The following is a 20,178-nucleotide window of genomic DNA, read 5'->3' as shown; positions in this document are numbered from 1 at the left end:
TTTGGAGCAAGCTGCATTCCTCCGTTATCATGACTTTATGGCAAGGAGCCTGGGCTATGTGTGTTTGGCCCCCCCCGCCCCCGATTCCATTCTGGGGGGCCAGCCCAGCCTGGAGCCAAAAGGGACATAAGGCAAGATGTATAGCTCTTTGGAGTCCAGACCAGAAAAACTAGTTCTTTTTTTTTTTTAAGATTTTATTTGAGGGGCGCCTGGGTGGCTCAGTGGGTTAAAGTCTCTGCCTCCGGCTCGGGTCATGATCCCAGAGTCCTGGGGTCGAGCCCCACATCCGGCTCTCTGCTTGCTGGGGGGCCTGCTTCCTCCTCTCTCTCTGCCTGCCTCTCTGCCTACTTGTGATCTCTCTCCATCAAATAAATAAAATCTTAAAAAAATATATTTTATTTGAGAGTGAGAGAGAGCACAGGGGGTGGGGGGACAAAGTGCAGAGGGAAAGGGAGAAGCAGACTCTCCACTGAGCAGGGAGCTCAAGTTGGGGTTCCATTCCATGACTCTGAGATTATGACCTGGGTCCAATGGCAGATGCTCAAACAACTGAGCCACTCAATCACCCCCAGAAAGGCCAGTCCTAACCTGGAGCCCAGCTAAAGTCAACTAAGCAGGCTCCCAAAGTCATTCATGCAGGACGAGTCTGACAAACAACATTCTTTAGCCTGCCTGTGTGGGTGCAGGTCGGGGTGGTCGGTTATGCAGGACAAATCACAGAAACCTCCATCCATATAGTGCAGTGGGCAAGGACTCAACAATCGGGGCAACGTGAACTTTCATCTCAGCTCTGACACCGCATCTGACGACAGACTGTCACCCTGCTTTCCTTGCCTCAGTTTCCTTATCCATAAAAATGGCATCCTGTGCGAAAATGAAATGAATTAACAGATGTAAAGAGTCTGGCGCGACGGGCAATGGCCCATCAATGTCAGTTTCCTTTCTCAATTTCTCGATTTCGCCCAGGAGCAGAGATGTCCACACTCGAAACCCTTAAACCCTCCCCGCTCGGTTCAAAGTGCACAAGCGAGAAACTACCCGCCGCGCAGGTACGCGCACGGCGCCCCCTCGCGCCCAGCCGGGGAACCGCCGGAGCAGAGGCCCCGCCCCCCGGCGCCCGCGCCTGCGCAGAGGCACGGCCCCAAGTTTGTTGTGATGCCGAGCGTCCCGGACGCCTGAGGGGGCTGGAGGGAACCGGGTCGCGGTGCCGCCATGGCGGTGCGACAGGCGCTGGGCCGGGGCCTGCAGCTGGGTCGAGCGCTGCTGCTGCGCTTCACCGCCAAGCCTGGTCCGGGCTATGTCTGGGGGCGGCCCGAGCGGCCGGGCCCCGCGGCTGGCTGGGGTCGCGGAGAACGCCCCGGCCAGGCCGCGGGACCCGGCGCGGAGTCGCGCAGGCTCGGGCTCGGGCTTCCCGACCGCTACCGCTTCTTCCGGCAGTCGGTGGCCGGGCTGGCGGCGCGGCTCCAGCGGCAGTTCGCGGTGCGGGCCCGGGGCGGCGCGGGCCCTTGCGGCCGGGCCGTCTTTCTGGCTTTTGGGCTGGGCCTGGGCCTCATCGAGGAGAAGCAAGCGGAGGGCCGGCGGGCGGTGTCGGCCTGTCAGGAGATCCAGGTGAGCAACGGCCCGGGGCGGGGCGGGGCTAGTGCGGGGGCGGGGCTGGGAGTCACCAGCTGCCTGGGACCACGGGGCCAAGCTCTCTCTGCCTCTGTCCCAGGTGGAAACGCGTTGGACCTGAGCAGTTGAGGTTCATTTGCAATGGTGCTGCTCTTCTGGTTTGGGGCCCGCACGTCCCATGTTCCCTTCCTCAAACGGCATGTTCTGGAAGTCATGCTGCGAATTTTAGTGCCCGCTGCAGCATGGCTGACGGCTTTGTGTAAATTTTCTAAAATGTAATTGACAGTTAAATCATAACACTTCTTTTCCTGAGGAAGTTGTCATCCCCAGTTTGTGGATGAGGAAAAGTACTCAGAGAGGTAAAGTAATTTTCTCGAAGCCGCACAGCTATTAGCAGTGCCCAAAGTCTGGCTCTGCAAAGCCTGTGCCTTTAACCTGAGCCTCCGCAGTTCAGCCAATTAGTGACATGGCTGAAGCCAAAGTAAAAACTATGAACAACCGTAGCAAACATAAGGACTAACAGTTTTTAATACGCCTGTTTGAAGTTACTGGGAGTCACTGGATATGGGGGAGGGGAGGCTTTGTAAATGCCTAAAATAGCTCAAAGACCTGTTTCTGCTGAACCAAAATATGTATTAGGCTTGTCCAGATAAACAGAACCAATACCATGTGTTTATTTATTTATTTATTTTTTTAAGATTAATTTTAAGGAATTGGCTCTGCAGTTGTGGAGGCTGGCAAATCCAAAATCTGCTGGGTAGTCCGGCAGGCTGGAGACCCAGGAAAAGCCATTCTTGTGGTTCAGGTCTGAAGGCCATCTGCTGGCCGAATTCCCATTTCTTCCAGGGAGGTCAGTGTTCTGGGGTCTGAAACCGCTCACGGAGTTAGCATAGGGCCTGGGTTGTCCAGTGTAGGGCTGTGGTCAGGGAGGATGGGGTGACTTGCCCAAGGACACAGCTCGTTAAGGACTGGGCAGTGTCTCCCATGTTTCCTGGTTTCCAGCCCTTGTTCCAGTTCTTACTCATCACCAGAGTGTCTCATGTTTGAGCTCTGGCCAGTCTGGGTGACATGTGACATCTGGTCTAGTCCCCAGCTGCTGTCCTTGTCAGCAGTAGATGTAGCTGTGGAAAACAGTATGGCAGTTCCCCCAAAATTAAAAATAGAATTATCATTTGACCCAGGAGTTCCACTCTTGGTTATATGCCCCCAAAGAACTGAAAGCAGGGACATGAGCAGATGTTTCTAGACCCATGTTCATAGCAGCATTATTCACAGTAGTCAGAAGAATCCAGATGTCCATGGGCGGATGAATGGGTAAACGAAGTGTGGTATCTACATACAATGGAGTATTATTCAGCCTTGAAGTGCTGACACATGCTACAACATAGATGAAATTTGAGGACCTTATGCTAAGTAAAAAATAAGCCAGTCATGAGAGGAGAGAGATTGTATGATTCCACTTACCTGAGGTACTTAGAGTAGTCAGGTTCACAGAACAGAAAGTGGAATGGTGGCCACCAGGCACTGGAGGGAGGAAGCAGTGGGCAGTTGTGTTTAATGTGTGTGGAGTTTCAGATTTGCCAGACGAAGATGGAGGTAGATGGTGGCGATTGGTTGCACAGCAGTGTGAATGTGCTTAGTGCCATTGAACTATACGTTTAAAAATGACTTAAATAGGGGCACCTGGGTGGCTCAGTGGGTTAAGCCTCTGCCTTCGGCTCCGGTCATGATCTCAGGGTCCTGGGATCGAGCCCCACATCGGGCTGTCTGCTCAGTGGGGAGCCTGCTTTTCTCTCTCTCTCTGCCTGCCTCTCTGCCTACTTGTGATCTCTCTCTCTGTCAAATTAAAAAAAAAAATCTTAATTAAAAAAAAGAAACAATTAAAAAGATGACTTAAATAGTCGATTTTATGTTATGTATATTTTAACACAATTCGTAAAAATAATTTTAAACCCTGTATGTGAATGTTCATAGCAGCAATATTCATAATAGCAAAATATTAAAAACAACCCAAACATCCTTCAGCAGGTGGATTGTTAAACTGGTACGTCTATACATAAACATTAAGCAATAACCAAGAATCAACTATCGTTACAGGTAACAACCTAAATTAACCTCAAGGGTATTAGACCTAGTGAGAAAAGTCAGTCCCCAAAGGGTACATACTGTGTGATTCCATTTCTGTAACATTCTGCAAATGAGAAAACTGTAGAGATAACAGATGAGTGTTGCCAGAGGACAGGGGTGGGTTAGAGGTGGTGCGATACAGAGGTAGCACGAAGGAGTTCTTCTGCAGTGATGGCACAGTTCTGGATCTTGATTGTGGTGGTGATTACACAAATCTGTACATGGGATCCATTTGCATCCTAGCAAGATGGCGGCACCCAGGGCAGGATAGGAGCAGGCTAAGAGAGGACTGGGGGGAGGTTGAAAGAAGAGTTCAGGGGCTTTAAGAGACTGCTCAGCTCACCGCACGCTGCAGCATCCCTGGGCTACGCTCACTGAACGCCGGCAGTGCCCTGAGTCCCACAGGGTTCCCCCTTACCAGTTTATTGACTCAGCTCCAAATTCAGCTTTCTTGTTTGCTCTGTGAAAATGGACCTGGTCCTTTGAAATGTTTTCCTGTGCTAAGTGACAAGGTAAGATTAGTCCGTAGAGGGTCCAGGAGAGATTGCAGGAGGAAGGGCTTTTGCTTCCTGGTTCCTCACCCATCTGCTTGCTCTGCAGGCTCTTGGGCCCCTGCATTGCCTGCGGCCTCCCCAGCATGTGGCTTCTGAAGTGCCCTGTGGTCAGCAGCTCCCCCCACCCCACACCCACAGTGCCTCCCTGCGAATGACTCTCCATCGCACCCTAGAAGGGGGATTTCCAGTCAATGCCAAGGCACCTTACCAGTGAATCTCTTGTTATTTCTGTTTGCTGTTAAAGTCAATTAATTATTTTTTTTTAAATATTTATTTGAGAGAGAAAGAGGGCGTACACAAGCGGGGGAGCGGCAGGCAGAGGGAGAAGCAGGCTCCCCTGCTGAGCAAGGAGCCCAGGACCTGGGATCATGACCCAAGCCAAAGGCAGATGCTTAACCAACTAAACCACCCAGGTGCCCCCCAGTTAATTCTTTATATTAAATGTCACATATTTTTTTAAAAAGTTACATAGAGCTGCACACACACACGAATGAATGCAGGTTTTAAAAGATGGTAAAAACCGAGTAAGGTCTGTAGTCTAGTTGACAGCAGTGTACCAATTTGCTCTCCTGGTTTTGATATTGAATTGCAGCTTTATAAGATGTCACCATGGAAGGAAACTAGGCGAAGGGACACAGGACACTTGGTGCAGATTTTTTTTTTGCAACTTCTTGTGAGTCTAAATTATTTCAAAATTAAAACTTAAAATATAGGGGCATCCTGGGTGGCTCAGTGGTTTAAGCCTCTGCTCAGGTCATGGTCTTAGGGTCCTGGGATCAGGGAGCCTGCTTCCCCCTCTCTCTCTCTGCCTGCCTCTCTGCCTACTTGTGATCTCTCTGTGACAAATGAATAAATAAAATCTTTGAAAAATATATATCTCATTCTCAAAGCCATGGTTGATAACAGATTACTGTACAGAACACTGCTTCCACTCCATGGAGTTTAAAAACTATTTGGCAAGGCAAGATAGACTCTCTTTTTTTTTCTTCTTAAGTTAAAAGTTCTCCCACAAGGTGTATTAGCTTATAGGTACCCCGTGCTGTAGGAATCCTCCAGGTCAGGTTGCTGTAGGTTGGGCTGTCCCTTCTGGTTCTAGAGGAGGGAGGAGCTTCAGGTGGGACTTGATGGATGAGTAGGGAGCCAGGCCGAACTGCTTCACAGAAACAGGTTTGGAGAGAGGCGCATGAAGGTGAGTACGGGCAGTGCACAGTAGAGCTCAGTGAGCTTCCACAAATAGGAAGCGCTAGGCCAAGGTACTGAAAAAAAGGTGTTTGAGCGGAAGAGTGACATGTGAACGTGAACTGGTAACCAAAGGGTTAATGGCACTAATAAGCACAGCTGCCGTTTTTACCCAGGCTTTCTCCACTTGCTGTGAAGTACCCCTGACTCTCCTCCCCCAGGGAGGCAGATTTGAGCCTTCTCCCCACTCCCCCTCCCACCCCCCCACCGCCTTATTTGGTGGCCTCTCAAAATAAACAAAAACAAAAACAAAAACCTTACCTTGCTGTCTCAGTGATTTTGCTGCGAGTCAGCAGGAGTTATACCCCAGCTAGTGTGGGGAATGCGGTGACCTAGGCTCTTTGTCCTAGGGACTGTCCCAGAGTCGCACCCCCACTGGGCACTGCCAGCCGTGGGCACCTAATTTAACCCTTGCAGCAAGGAAGCAGTTTTTGATTTCAGTTTGGACACGTGTCTCTAAGTGAGTTATTTCGTGTGCAAGGCTCTGTGAGCTTATCTCCTCTTCCTGGTGGGTTGCCTCCAATTAGGGGGACTGCTGTGGATCTCTGAGCCACGGCCTGCTCGTCTGAGAGTTGACTAGGGAGCTCTTCCCTTCAGTGGTGAAGCCCCAGGTTTAGGGGAGGAACCTGTGCTCACAGAGGCACTCATGACTCCATTTGGTTTCTCTGTTGCTGCAGGTTTTGGTATCTTTGGACAACACCAGCCATGTTCTAATTGGAAAATGGAAAGTGAATTTGATTCCCCAGTGCAGCCCAAACTTGGGCAGTCTTTGTTTTGCAGCACTGCTTATCATAATATTCATTAGACTGGAGAAAAATCCCCAATTAATGGAGCCCTAAATTATATATTTGGAAATTGGGCCTTTAAGATTTTGTTTGCATCTCGTTTGTGTATTTGTTTGTCCATGTATGCACATTGTAAACGTGAGATTTTCCTTTTTCTCTACCTCTGGATGATGTTGCCAAAATTAATTTGTAGAAGAGCTCAATTTAGTTGGTGTAAAGTCAAGTGGTTGTAAGAATTGGGCTTTCTAGGGGTGCCTGGGTGGCTCAATCTGCTTTCAGCTCAGGTCATGATCTCAGGGTCCAGAAATGGAGCTCTGTATCAGTCTCCCTGCTCAGCGGGGAGTCTGCTTCTTCCTCTCCCTCTGTGCTCTCTCTCTCTCTCAATTAAATAAAATCTTAAAAAAAAAAAAAAATTGGACATTCTGATACCAAGAAAAATACTTTCAAGTTCATGTGATCTGGGAAAACATTCAATATTAAAGATAATTTAAGGTTGTTGGCTTAATTACAATGGACATATTTTTAAAGTTTCTAATAGTCGATGTAGAACTTTTGTTCTGCCTGTATTTACTGAAAGATAGGTCTGTGTTACAAAGTATTATGGATAATATAAACATAATTACTGAAAAGAAAGATAGGTTTGTTTTTGGCTTCTTTTAGGAGAAACAACACTGTATGCAAGGAAAGTGTGACTGATTATTTAAAGAAGGAAAACTTAGGACAAAACCTGAATATAAGAAGAAAAGCTGTAGAAGGTCTGTGAAAAGGGAATCTTTGGAAAGAAATTTTGTGCATGGTTGGGACCAAGATAATGGAGATTAGTCAAGAAGTTTATTCCGGAGTGATCGACAGCTGGGGAGAAGACAGGTGGTTCAGAGAACAGAATCAGGCAAAGGTCGAGCAGTGATACAACGTCAGCAGAAGCCTCGGCCCATTCTCTGAGGAGTTCCAAAAGCTGGATTACCGTCCAGAATTGGATTTTATATACTCCTGTTGAACAGTCATTGGTTGAGACCATCTGGGAAGAAGGCATGACCTCAGCAAGGCAGCTGTCTTCAGTCAGGGCCTTCTCTAGTGACCGTGGAGAGTTGAGGACTGTTGGCTATATTCCCACAACTGAAGGTCCTTCGTTCCTGCTGGGGGTTCTGGCCAGCACATCCCAGCACCCACCACAAAGGCTCAGATCCATGCAGCACCCCGGCTGGCTCTGTCTCAGTGTATGTCAACACAGGCCATGATAGGGAAAGACAGCAGAGGGACTGCATACCTTTTTTTTTTTAAATTCATCTTGTTAAAATGAATGAGTTTTACTCTCAGAAGTACATCAGTACAAGATTAGAATTTGGTTTTCCTATTAAAATGACCATTTTCTTAGTTATTGTTCTACTCTTAATAAGAAATTATAAACAAAGGCTTTTTTCTTTATCTTTAATCTTCTAGAAGAAAAGTTTCCATGTTTTGTCTTCATTAGGTCTTTGATTACTTCACAGTTGAGTCTTAATATTAAAAGAGTAAGTTTTGCTCTATAGAGAGCTCTCTTTGCCTTTAGAATCTTATTGCCACCTTGGTTAAGTAGATAATTAAGTATTAAGTTTTGTAATGATCTGTAATCGTATTTAGGCATGTGCTGTAAAACCTTATGATATTTTTGACCAAATTCCCAAGATTCCGCTGCTAAATGAAATCTTTTTTATTAACGAGGCTTGTTTGTTTGGTATCTTACGTGGAAAGCATTGTCAAACAAGTGGTGACAAACCTTAGATTATGTTATATGGGTGAATGCGATAACTATTCCAGAAATTATATAAAATTCCCAAGGTTTTGATATGTCCGGGTATAATATCATAACTTTTTTTTTTTAAGATTTATTTATTTATTTGACAGACAGAGATCACAAGTAGGCAGAGGGGACAGGAGGGGGTTGGGGGGGCAGGCTCCCTGCTGAGTGAAGAGCCCGATGCGGGGCTCAATCCCAGAACCCTGGTCCATGACCCAAGCTGAAGGCAGAGACTTTAACCCACTGAGCCACCCAGGCGCCCCATTAGCACTTATTCTAATTATTGAAGTGTTGTGTGTCACAGAAAAACCATGGCCATTTTTAGTCCTTTGTCATTTACAGTCATTGTTTTACTCTGATGCTGTTACAGATATGTTTCCGCTTCAAGGAGATTTGTGGAAAGGACTTTTGACAAGTACAGGTCTCTGATACCTTTAAGATTGTAAAACCAAACTGAGTAAGAATTTTAGGAACTAACAGGAAAACTGCATTCAAGCAGAACAAGAATTAGTAACGTGGGACTGAATAAACTGAGGAAGATGATTACTCTTGTTTGAAATGTTGCTGTTTCTCTAATGTTTGCTTTTTCAGGTTTAAGGAAATTGTTTTTCTCCTAAGCTGTTATGACTTGCAGAAATTTGGTAAAATATTCCTTTGTAGACAAATATGAAACATTTATCTATTTCTCGCCACCTAATCCCTCCAGATTCAGAAACTCTCAGTGAGCATTTTTATATATTCATGGCATTGTATTTATTTGCATAAGTTCAGTAAGAATCTGTTCTTATGATAGGACACGATTGGAATCATTGCTTTTATCATCAAGGCTTTGACTGGAATATTCACTTTGAGGGTGACATGCATAGACTCTGATATGACCAGGCAACTTTAAGGAACTAAGATTGATATTATGGAGCCAATGAAGCCCCTAGAAAAAAATCAGCCTACGACCTTGCTTATAGGGTTCCCAGCAGCCTTACCAGGTGAATTAAGATCACTTCCTGCAGGTGCAGAAACCTCGGGTTATTTGGGGGACCTCAAGAAGAGAGGAATTTACCCAATCCTATAGGTGTTGCAGGCAGAGTCTGATGGCAGACACTTGGCTTGGCTTCTTAGCCTTCAGAGACTACTAAAAGTTCAGTCTGAAATTCCTTATGAGAAGTTCTGGCAAAGCAGATTTTCTGTTTAAAAATAAAGCAAACCCTGTATGGCCAATCACTGTTTATTCTTGCAGCACTTATGTAAACAAATAGGCCAAGGTTGTTGTTAAAACTGGAGTCTTAATTTGGCTATCTTGGGTGGAAATGAGGGTGATTTTAGAAAGAGAAACCACACATTTGTGGAAGTTCAAGCAACTGTCTTTGGGTGTTTGTTGTTTGCCTCTAAAACTGGGCTGGATCCTGAATTCTGGTTTCCTCCAGTATCTGGTTATGATTCTCCAAACTAAGCTTTCCAATTTTCTTCCATTCCCTAAAGCTGCCCTTTCTTCTGAAACCCTGCACACTGAAGCCGAGCAACTTGAGGTGGACTTCAGATGTTTCAGGATTATTAGAGCTGTTTTGGAACCCAAGGAGGCAGATATTGTCCACTGCCAAGGACACCAAAAATGGGGCTGCTTGATTGCCCGTGGAATGATCGGGCGGAGCAAGGTGCCAGGCTGGCGGCCCACACAAAGACTCCAAAACCTTTTACAGTGGCTTTAGTGGTGGACACAGACTTAGTCAAACAGCAGCCCTAGATCTCCTCTGAAGGTCCGAGGAGAGCTGCCCGAGAACCGTCCCGTAGCTGCCCGCCAAAGCCTGCACAGAGAGCTTCTCTGTGATCAGAAGCCTCCAGGGTTGTGCGGGGAGCTTGACAGACAAGACGTGCCAGCTGCAGCAGGGAGACGTTTCGACCTCTTGACTAATGCAGGTTCCGTGCTCAGTGGTCTCTGATTGCAGTGAAGGCACAGAGTTTGAGAAAAAATTATTCTGAATGATGGGAGAAAAAGGGAACTTGGCCTAAGCCCAGGATGAGCAGTGAAGACCATGCCTGGCTCTGCCCCTCCCCTCCCCCACCGCCCTTCACTTGGGCCTCACTAGGCATCCTGGCTCATGGTGCGTGTGTTGTTCCTCACAGGCAATTTTTACCCAGAAAAACAAGCTGCTGCCTGACCCTCTGGACACCCGACGCTGGCAGGGCTTCCGGCTGGAGGAGTATCTGATAGGGCAGTCCATTGGCAAGGGGTGCAGTGCTGCTGTGTATGAAGCCGCCATGCCTGTGTTGCCCCAGAGCCTGGAGGTGGTGAAGAGCGTCAGGCCTCTTCCAGGCGGAGACCCAGATGTCGTTCCACGAGAAGAGGAGCCAGCCTCACCCCCCGCCTTTCCCTTGGCCATCAAGATGATGTGGAATATCTCGGTAAGGAGGGGGCCTTTCATCTCTGACTTGGGCATTTCTCAAAACACCAGGGGTACCTGGGTGGCTCAGTCAGTTAAGCGTCTGCCTTCTGCTCAAGTCGTGAACCCTGGCTTCTGGGATCGAGCCTCACATTGGGCTCGCTGCTCAGTGGGGGAGTCTGCTTCTCCCTTTGCTCCTCCCCCTGCTTGTGATCTCTCTCTCTCTCTCTCTCTCTCAAATAAATAAATTAAATCTTAAAAAAAAAAAAAAAGAAATAAGCCCCAATTTTGGTGGACCTGCCAGTGCTTTTTCCCAGGAGGCAGGCAGGCGGGCTCTCCACAGCTCAGGCACCTGTATGGTCAGGCTTCCTTGCCCACTCACGCAAGAGTTGGAAGCCCTCTCACATTGTCATGTCTGCCAGTCACCTGAGGATCCGGTTAAAAGGCAGATTCTGGTCATTGGGCCTGGGGTGGAGCTGGGATTCTGCCTTTCTAACCAGCTCCCAGGTGATGCCCATGCTTCTGGTCTGGTCCACACACAGCAACAGGTACCTAAGCCCCTTGTTCCTCATGATCCAGTTTGCTGAATTTGGGTCTGCAGCTCCCACCATCCTCCCTCTCTCCCTCCCTTGACCTGCCTCACTGGAGAGGAGAGGCCACACTCCTGTCCTCCAGACTCCCCCTTCAACCTCCCCTCCAGATCAAAGGCTTGCTTGTCACCTCTCTGCTCTCAACTCTGGGACGACTCAAGGCTTAGGGAAACTGAGTGTTTTCCCTCCACAAAAGCAAAGATTTCATCTAGAGCAATTTATTTCTCTTCTTGCTATATATATGGGTTTAGAAAATTAATCAAGACCCGATATTCTTTTTCCTGCCCAGAGCATCCCCCCAAGGCTAAGCTGGGGCACAGCTGTGGCAGCTCATGCTGGACACTGAAGAATTCAGTTTCTGGTTTTGATCTGGGGGAGAAGGGGGATAAAGACTCTTGCCTTTCCAAGCTAGGTAATTAGCTAACAAGTAGCCAAGGCCTTTGCCTGTGCAGCAGCCAGGGTTAGCATCAAAGCTTCCAGATGTGCGTGCTGACTACCGCACTCACAAAAGCTGAATGACTTGACTCCTAGAGGGGTCCTGACTGGTTCCACAGGGTCAGAGAGCCCTTTGAAATGAAACAAGGAAAATGGGTGCTTTTGCTCATCTTTGGTTCTTGCTGTTACTCCCTTTTACTGAGGGGCTGGGAAAGCCTCAGCACAACCTTATCCCGGGCAGGTTTGTCTGGCTCTGCCTGTCCGCTGAAGGCAGCCTGCAGGGGTGAGTCTTACTGACCCAGTGGCCAGTTGGAGCCTGGGGGTGACTGGAGGCATTAATGGCAGGAAGAAAGGTCCCTCCCCCTATCTTGCCATCTCTTCCTACCCTGGGTACCTGAGCTGCCAAGAGTTTGAGGTGTGATGTTGAAACCCCCCGGGAGTTGGGACAGATGGCATCTCTGCCCTCTCTCTCCCTGGAGGGACTAGCTTGACTTGCTATTTCAGTGATTTTATCTTTTTTTTTTTTTTAAGATTTTATTTATTAGCGCATGAGCAGGGGGAGAGGCAGAGGGAGAGGGACAAGCAGACTCCCTGCTGAGCAGCCCCCCGCACCCCACAGGGCTCAATCCCACAACCCTGAGAACATAACCTGAGCCGCCCGGGTACCCCCAGGGAGTTTATCCTAACTTGAATATCAAAACCAATTCTGGGAGCACCTGGCTGGCTCAGTCAGTGGAGCACGCAACTCTTAATCTTGGGGTTGTGAGTTCAAGCCCCACATGGGTGTAGAGATTACTTAAAAATAAAATCTTTTTAAAAAACCTCAAATAATTCCAGGCAGTAGCTGTCTAGTCCAGATTGCATGGAGGACGTGGACGTGCTCAGGTCTGTGTAACTCCGAATTCATGACTGTGTTCCAGGCGGGCTCCTCCAGTGAAGCCATCTTTAGTACCATGAGCCAGGAGCTAGTCCCAGCTAGTCGAGTGGCCTTGGCCGGGGAGTATGGAGCGGTCACTTACAGGTAAGCACTCAAATGCCGACCAGACTGGCTGTGAGTTCTTAGCAAAATCCTCACCTGTGTACTCAGAGCGGTGTCCAGCGGACATGTAATAGATGGTAAGTGGTGTAGTTAATGGTGGCTTTGTAGCAGTCGGATGACTCGGCCTGGGGAAGAGTGCAGATCCTCCGACTCCAACTGTAGATGCAGATGGCTGGTTCACCCTGGAGCAGAGAGAGCAGGCCATCCCGGCATGCCCAATTCAGAACATTGGAAAATAGACCTGACTTCTGATCGTTAAGTAATGCCCCAGGGGAGCGCCACTCATCCCTACCAGTTGCTCTGTCCCCGCAGATAACACTCATTCCAGTCTTGGCATGCCAGGAGCTTTAAAAAAAACGCGGCCTGTTCCCCAAGAGTTGTGTGTGTGACAGAGGAACCAGACGAGTTGGGAGCAGAGGTCAGGGTAGGAAGTGCTAGAATCATGGACGCTCAGGTGCTGAGGGGAGCCCATTCGGAAAGGCCTCTCGAAGGGACCATCCGTGCTGCCTTTTGAAGATGAATAAGAGAACTACCCAGGCCCTCTCTCTGGCAGAGAAGTAGCCAGAGTAGCCAGAGGCCTTCTCCACAGAGGGAAGAGGGGTGGGTGGCATCCCGCGTTCCCAGCTCCGTGGCAGGCGTGTGCCCGCTTTCCTGCTCGCGGACCCTGCGAAGAGCTGCGTCCTGGCTGCCTGGGGTACAGGCGCAGTGCTGGCGGAAGCGGGGGCGGACACGGGGACTTGAGAGAGCACGTGGGAAGCCCCTTCCACGGTCTGGAAGGCTCCCGTGTGCCCGAGGGGCCATGGGGGCAAGCAGAAGTGGCTGCTTGATGGGCTTGGTGTCCTCCCCTCTCCTTAGTCCTTTGTAGGGAAGGACTGCTGCTTTTCCTCAGGTGGCTTTCCTCAGGTGGTTCTGTTGCTCACTCGGGCCAGCTGATGTCTGCGGCCGAGGCTGCACAGTCCTCCCGCCTGAAGTGCCCCCTGTCGGCCTTCGGGCCCTTTCCCTGCTTTCTGTTTTTTCATAGCATTTCTCACCATCTGACCTTAAATCTTAACTCTGTCTCTCCCGTTGTACTGTGAGCCCTCTGAGGGCAGGACTTTTCTGTCCCTACAGCTCAGTAAATGTCCATCAAATGATTCCATGAATTTGACAGAAGTTCTGTTACCTAAGGTACCAATGACGTCAGTGACTCAGACCCTGAGATCTCTCTGGGCGTGTTTCTGTCCACCCTCTCTGCCCATCTAGGGATGTCAGTCTCAGTCCTTGTAATCTGCTCCTCCTGCCTCCCACCTGATCTCTGATCTTGTCCCGTTTACACCCTGTGCTCCACCATACTGAATCCACATTGCCCTCCACGAGCGCGCCAACTCTTCCATGCCTGTCTTCTGTACAGTTAGCTCTCCTCGGGCTGCCCTCCCCACAGCCTCCTGTCCCACTCCATACGTCCATTCAGACACACCCACGTGCACACATACCTCGCACAGCCACTCTGCCCTTGGGCTCCCATGACAACTGGGCTGAGCTCTGCCGCTGTGACATGGACAGCCTTGAGCTGTGATCCCAATTCTCCCACTAGCCCCAGTGGCCCCAGGCTAGGAACAACGCTTTAACTCCCTTGATTACTTACAGAGCTGCTCTCAGATGGACTCAGGAGGAAGCAGTAGGCTGCACGTGGACGGACCCCACAGCTCGGGAACTGAGGCCGATCTTAAGACGGGGGCGGGCATCTTGCTCCCTTAGTGTTGGCTTCATTTCTCTGGGCTTCAGCTCCATTCTCTGCTTTCTGCCACCCCAGTGTCCTTATTTCTTTTTTTAAAATTATTTTAAGATTCTATCTATTTATTGGGGTGCCTGGGTGGCTCAGTGGGTTAAAGCCTCTGCCTTCGGCTCAGGTCATGATCCCAGGGTCCTGGGATCGAGCCCCACATCGGGCTCTCTGCTCGGCGGGGAGCCTTTCCTCCTCTCTCTGTCTGCCTCTCTGCCTGCTTGTGATCTCTGTCTGTCAAATAAATAAATAAAAATCTTTAAAAAAAAAAAGATTCTATATATCTATTTTTATCTATTATTTTAAGATTTTATCTATTTTATCTATCTCTATTGACAGAAAGCACAAGTAGGCAGAGAGGCAGAGAGAGAGAGGGGGAAGCGGGCTCCCCGCTGAGCAGAGAGCCCGATGCGGGCCTCAGTCCCAGGACCTTGGGATCATGATCTGAGCCTAAGGCACAGGCCCAACCCACTGAGCCACCCAGGTGCCCCCCAGTGTCCTTATTTCTTACCCCATGTTCTTCTGTGTCTGTGTGCCTTTGGTTTCTACATCTCTCTGGCTTCCCGTGGCCCCGGTCAAGCCTCATGGCATCCTTCACCTTTAGCTCCACTGCTGACTGCTTAGTTACTACCATGTTTTTTTCACTAGTGCTCCTCAAGAAGAGAAATGAACTGGCCCTCATCCCTTTCCCCACCAACCATTTGTGACTGCAGGCTCCTTGCCCTGGAGCTAGGAGCCCACCCAGTGAGAGTACTGGCTGAGGGGTGGGGCCCAGACCTAGCAGGCTGACTCACACCATCCAGAACACAGCCACTGTGCCCCTCAGCAGGGCTGTGGGCGGGGGGCTCCCCGAGGGGGACAGGTGGGAAGGCAGGTGACTTCTGTACTATAAACTGCATCTGTGTCTGTTCATTCATTCAGCAAAGGTTTTGTGGGGTATTTTAAAAGATTTATTTGAGAGAGAGAGAAAGAGAACGCATGAAAGAGCAGGGGGAGGGGTAGAGGCAGAGGGAGAGGAAGAAGCAGACACCCCGCTGAGCAGGGAGCCTGATGCAGGGCTCCATCCCAGAATCCCAGGATCATGACCTGAGCCGAAGGCAGATGCTTAACTGACTGAGCCGCCCAGTTGCCCCTCAACAAAGGTTTGAACTCATACTACACTTTAAGGGTTATGCCAGAATCTGCCATCAGAGATTCTAGGTCCTTTATATAAGCATTAACCTTACAACTTAACGTTACTATCTTATTCCCTTTGGCAATTGAGACTGAGCCCAGAGAAGGAACCTGGCCAAAGGCTTACAGTAGCAGACCTAGAATTCAAACCGTATAGTCATGATTCCAGTCTCTTAACCACCGTATTCCGCTGCATGGAATTGACGGATGGACAGATGGATAGACCAGGGGAGTCATCAGATGTGACAAGTCATATTTATGGGTTTGTTTTTTCACTTTAACACCAGGTTCTGTACCTGACACACAGCAGATCTACAGTACATATTTGATAAATTAAAAAATAGGTGAATGTCAGTATTTATCATGGAATGATTATCTTTCCAACCGGTTTGTCTGATACTGGATTCCTACATTTGTCCCATTTGGCCAAAATAGAAGATCCAAGGGAGGTCCCAAGCAACTGGCCCCTCACCCCAACATCATCCGGGTCTTCCGTGCCTTCACCTCTTCTGTACCACTGCTGCCAGGCGCCCTGGTCGATTACCCCGATGTGCTACCCCCACGCCTTCATCCCGAAGGCCTGGGCCATGGGCGGACACTCTTCCTGGTTATGAAGAAGTAAGTAGGAGCTGGTCGTGCTTCTGTGCACCTGGAGCCCCCGGGGGGCAAGGAGGGGGGCCCTCACCCATGCCGAGGGCATAGATCTCAGAAGGCGGGGATCCTTATGGGTGACTTTTCATGAAAATGGAGTCTCCTCTTCATTCAGAACCTAGTTCTCACCAGTGTTTTTAGTCCATTCGACTCTTGCCCCTTTCTATGGCTTGCCTTACCAGTTGTGTAAAAACAGTTCTCCTCCCTAACCCCCTGCCCCTCCTGGCACGGCTGTCACTGGCATGAGGAAGGAGTATCTGTACCGTTACTTCCGTCATGTGGGGCCCCAGCTCTCCCTCCCTGACTTCAGGATAATGGGTGGTAACAATACTGGGGGGGGGGAAGAAGATCAAAAAAGTCCAAGAAGAGGAAGGGCCATCATCCTAATAGTAAATAAGATGTTGGGGGGACCACTGATGTGCGACAGCCAGAGACCCTGTCACCCTCTCCACCAGCTACCCCGGTACGCTGCGCCAGTACCTTCGTGAGCACACTCCAAGCCACCGCCTCGCCACCGTGATGCTCTTGCAGCTGTTGGAGGCCGTGGCTCATCTGGTTCAACAGGGCGTTGCGCACCGAGACTTAAAATCTGACAACATCCTCGTGGAGTTGGACGCAGGTGGGTCCTGGCCGCACCCTCCCAGATCTCCAGGGGCACCAGACTTCAGCTCTGCAGACACTTAGGACCCTTCAGTCCTTTCGGGTTTTATGTCCTACTAGAAGTTGTGTCTTAATTTAGCTCTGTACCCAAGAGATGAGCAATCTTTCCTTCAAAATGGAGGCTTTCTTCTCTTTGTGGGGCTTTTGGAATGATGGTTAATAGTCCCCCAGTTCCTTCTGTTGCCCACTTACAGAACAAAAACCTCAGTGGCGGAAGTTTTCTCAAAGAAAAGAGAGGTAGATTTAGCTCAGCAGAAAAAAGAATTTTCAGACAGTGGGAGCTGTCCGGATGTAAGCCCAGCTGCCCCTGGAAACAGTGAGCTCCCAGTTCCTCACACAGGAAGCACTGAAGTGGAGGCTGGCGGCCGGCCACTTAACCTGTGAAGGACAGCCGGAGGGCAGGTAAATTTTGAGCCGGAAGACTTAAAAGTAATGGGCCATTAAATTGCTAGAGGACTAGCTTCTTGAAGGAAGTCTGTGTGATTCCTTTTACAAATAACTAAACCCCAACATACCAGTTTCTTAGGTTTGGACTTGGGGTTTCAAGTTCAGATCAAAGATCTTTGGGGCATCAGAGCTAAGCGCCATCTGCTGAGTAAACTGGGAGCAGCTTCTTCAGTCTTGGGACAGCTCCGATTACTTGATCAGTTACGTTGAGCCCAACTTTCATCTAGTTCTTTGCTTGAGAGCTTTGGTTTCCCCGGAGACATCTTTGGGCTCCTGTAGCTGGCCTCCCGTTGAGTGCCCTGGTGAGTGGCCACCCACACGGGCCTCGCTGGCCCGCACTCCTGGGCTGATACCGTGTCCCTGTTAGCCCCTCACCCACGTCTTGGTGTCTGTGGTAGGGCACCTACAAAGGCCCCTCAGGAGAGAACCAGTCACTCACCTCTGCCTGTCCCCTCCCCAGATGGCTGCCCCTGGCTGGTGGTCACAGACTTCGGTTGCTGCCTGGCTGACGAGCGCACCGGCCTGCAGCTGCCTTTCACCAGCTGGTATGTGGATCGGGGTGGAAACGGCTGCCTGATGGCTCCAGAGGTGAGTCTTGTGGAGCATGTCCTGTGCCGTCAGCAGACGTCTCCATCTTGTTTCCACTGACTGGGAGGACGAGACTCGCTGCCTTATTACCTACCCGACACCTGTCTTTTCTGACCCTTAATTTGGCACAAGTCCCTTTCCCCTGTGTTAGTCTGGCCCTCCCTAATGTTTGCAGGAGATGTGTGTTTTGTCAGCATAAAGTAGGCAACCTAAGAAGATTCTTCTGGGTCTGAGCCACAACTCACTCAAATTCTGGGTTCCTTGGGACAGAGTTCAGATTAGCCCATGAGTCAGGTGCTGTGTAGGTACGTGTGTTAGAAATGCCAGCAGCGGGGTGCCTAGGTGGCTCAGTGGATTAAAGCCTCTGCCTTTGGCTCCAGTCATGATCTCAGGGTCCTGGGATGGAGCCCCACATTGGGCTGTCTGCTCAGTGGGGATCCTGCTTCCCTCTCACTCTCTGTCTGCCTCTCTACTTGTGATCTCTGTTGATCAAATGAATAAACTCTTAAAAAAAAAAAAATACCAGCAGCGTGAAACTCACCTGTTGCTTTCTAAACAGGTGTCCACCGCCTGCCCTGGGCCCAAGGCCATGATCGACTACAGCAAGGCTGATGCCTGGGCCGTTGGTGCACTCGCCTATGAAATCTTCGGGCTCTCCAATCCCTTTTATGGACAGGGCGGGGCCCACCTTGAAAGCCGCAGTTACCAGGAGGCTCAGCTGCCCGAGCTGCCCGAGTCCGTGCCTCTGGATGCAAGACAGCTGGTGAAGTCACTGCTCCAGCGAGAGGCCGGCAAGGTGAGGCTGTCCCCAGGGTTTGCAGGGAGTGTGGAAGTTTATGTTCCAGAGTAAAGATCAGGTTTGGACAAGACTGGAGTGACAGCTCCTCTTAGAAAGATAAAGGCCAAGTACGGGAGAACAAATTTTAGTATTAACACGAGTAGGGGAGCCGGCCACCAAATGAGAATTCCAGCATCGCAGCTCTTCTTGGCTGTAGTGGCTTAAGTTACTTAGAAGATAATATTTTTAAGAAATATTTAATGGAGTTGTAGTTTATACAAGAGTTGACACCTAATGAGACAGATGTAAAGACCTCTCCCAAGAGCAGATCTGGACATTTCCAAAATCAATTAGGGAACTTAAAGGCTAGAATATTTGAAGCCATGATTGGGCACCGTAGGCCCAGTTCAGCTGGAGTGCCTCGTGGAAGGGCACAAAGGCAGACAGGGTTCAAGCTACTGTTCTGCCACTTCCTCCCACTGGGCGGCATGCTGTCAGGGCCACAGCCTGTGCTCACTGCCAGTTACCGAGCAAGGAGAGGACCCCTCACTCCAGAGAGTGCTAGACCCAGGCGGTCTGTGGGCCTTCCTTGTTGGGGCGGCTATTTCAACAATGCAGACTGCACAGGGCACGGGTATGCCCCTGGAAAAGCCTGGAACAGGGATAGAGAGCAGCCAGCAGGTGTCCGGTGAGTGAATGGTATTCTAGGAAGGAGAGACAAAGGGGTGAACAAGAATTTGGTTTGGGGGCCAGAGAAGGGAAGATCCTAAATTAAGAATTCGCTAACATATCAGGTTGTGGGTGGAATGCTTTGCCAACGATGTTCTAAGCTTCCGCTTCCCTGCCTGTCGCAGAGACCATCTGCCCGAGTAGCCGCTAACGTACTTCATTTAAGCCTCTGGGGTGAACATACTCTAGCGCTGAGGAATCTGAAACTAGACAAGATGATCGGCTGGCTCCTCCAGCAGTCGGCCGCCACCCTGCTGGCCGACCGGCGCACAGAGAAGAGCTGCGTGGAGACCAAGATGAAGATGTTATTTCTGGCCAACCTGGAGTACGAGGCGCTGTGCCAGGCAGCCCTGCTCCTCTGCTCCTGGAGAGCGGCCCCGTGAGGGCTCTGCTGTAGCTGGCGTATTACTAAAGAACTTAGCAACATCTGTGTGGTACTGGTCTGTGAGAGCTGCGGGGCGGGGTGGGCTCCCACGCGCGAGGGTGGGCGGCACGTGGAGGATGGCGCGGAGAGGCTGGTCGGCACTAGAGAGGGCCTCTGGTTTGGCAAATGGAAGAAGAGCCAGCGGCAAAGTTCACGGTCTGCAGCCACTAACTCACCCTAGCTGTGCGATTTCAGGTGCATCGTGTAACCTGCATGAGGTTCTCTCACCTGTGCTGGGAGAAACTGGACTAGAGCGGAGCTGGAGAAGCTGGCAGACTTTCTGCGGAGCGCCCGTGTCACGGCTACTCCACTGTTGTTAGAGCACAAAAGCAGTCTGAAATACGTAAATATACCGAGATATGAATTCATGTGTCACTAAATACTATTTTTTAAATTTGCTTCAATTATTTAAAAACGTGAAAACCACTTTACAG

At 49.8% G+C, this 20,178-nt stretch overlaps 1 protein-coding gene across 1 annotated transcript; it reads left to right on the top strand.

The window, feature by feature from the left end:
* The first annotated feature begins 1,141 nt into the window (after positions 1 to 1,141).
* On the top strand, positions 1,142 to 20,112 carry LOC111154572 (PTEN induced putative kinase 1). The gene is made up of 8 exons (XM_022514221.1): positions 1,142 to 1,608; positions 10,212 to 10,490; positions 12,414 to 12,514; positions 15,903 to 16,085; positions 16,574 to 16,737; positions 17,686 to 17,813; positions 18,373 to 18,609; positions 19,446 to 20,112. The coding sequence occupies exons 1-8, from the start codon at positions 1,213 to 1,215 to the stop codon at positions 19,701 to 19,703; spliced, it is 1,746 nt and encodes a 581-aa protein (XP_022369929.1). The 5' UTR covers positions 1,142 to 1,212; the 3' UTR covers positions 19,704 to 20,112.
* Positions 20,113 to 20,178: the final 66 nt, after the last annotated feature.

Source organism: Enhydra lutris, unplaced genomic scaffold, assembly GCF_002288905.1.
Source record: "Enhydra lutris kenyoni isolate GAN:26980312 unplaced genomic scaffold, ASM228890v2 scaffoldscaffold38, whole genome shotgun sequence".
Lineage (NCBI taxonomy): Eukaryota > Metazoa > Chordata > Mammalia > Carnivora > Mustelidae > Enhydra > Enhydra lutris.
This window is presented reverse-complemented; position numbering and strand designations above follow the sequence as displayed.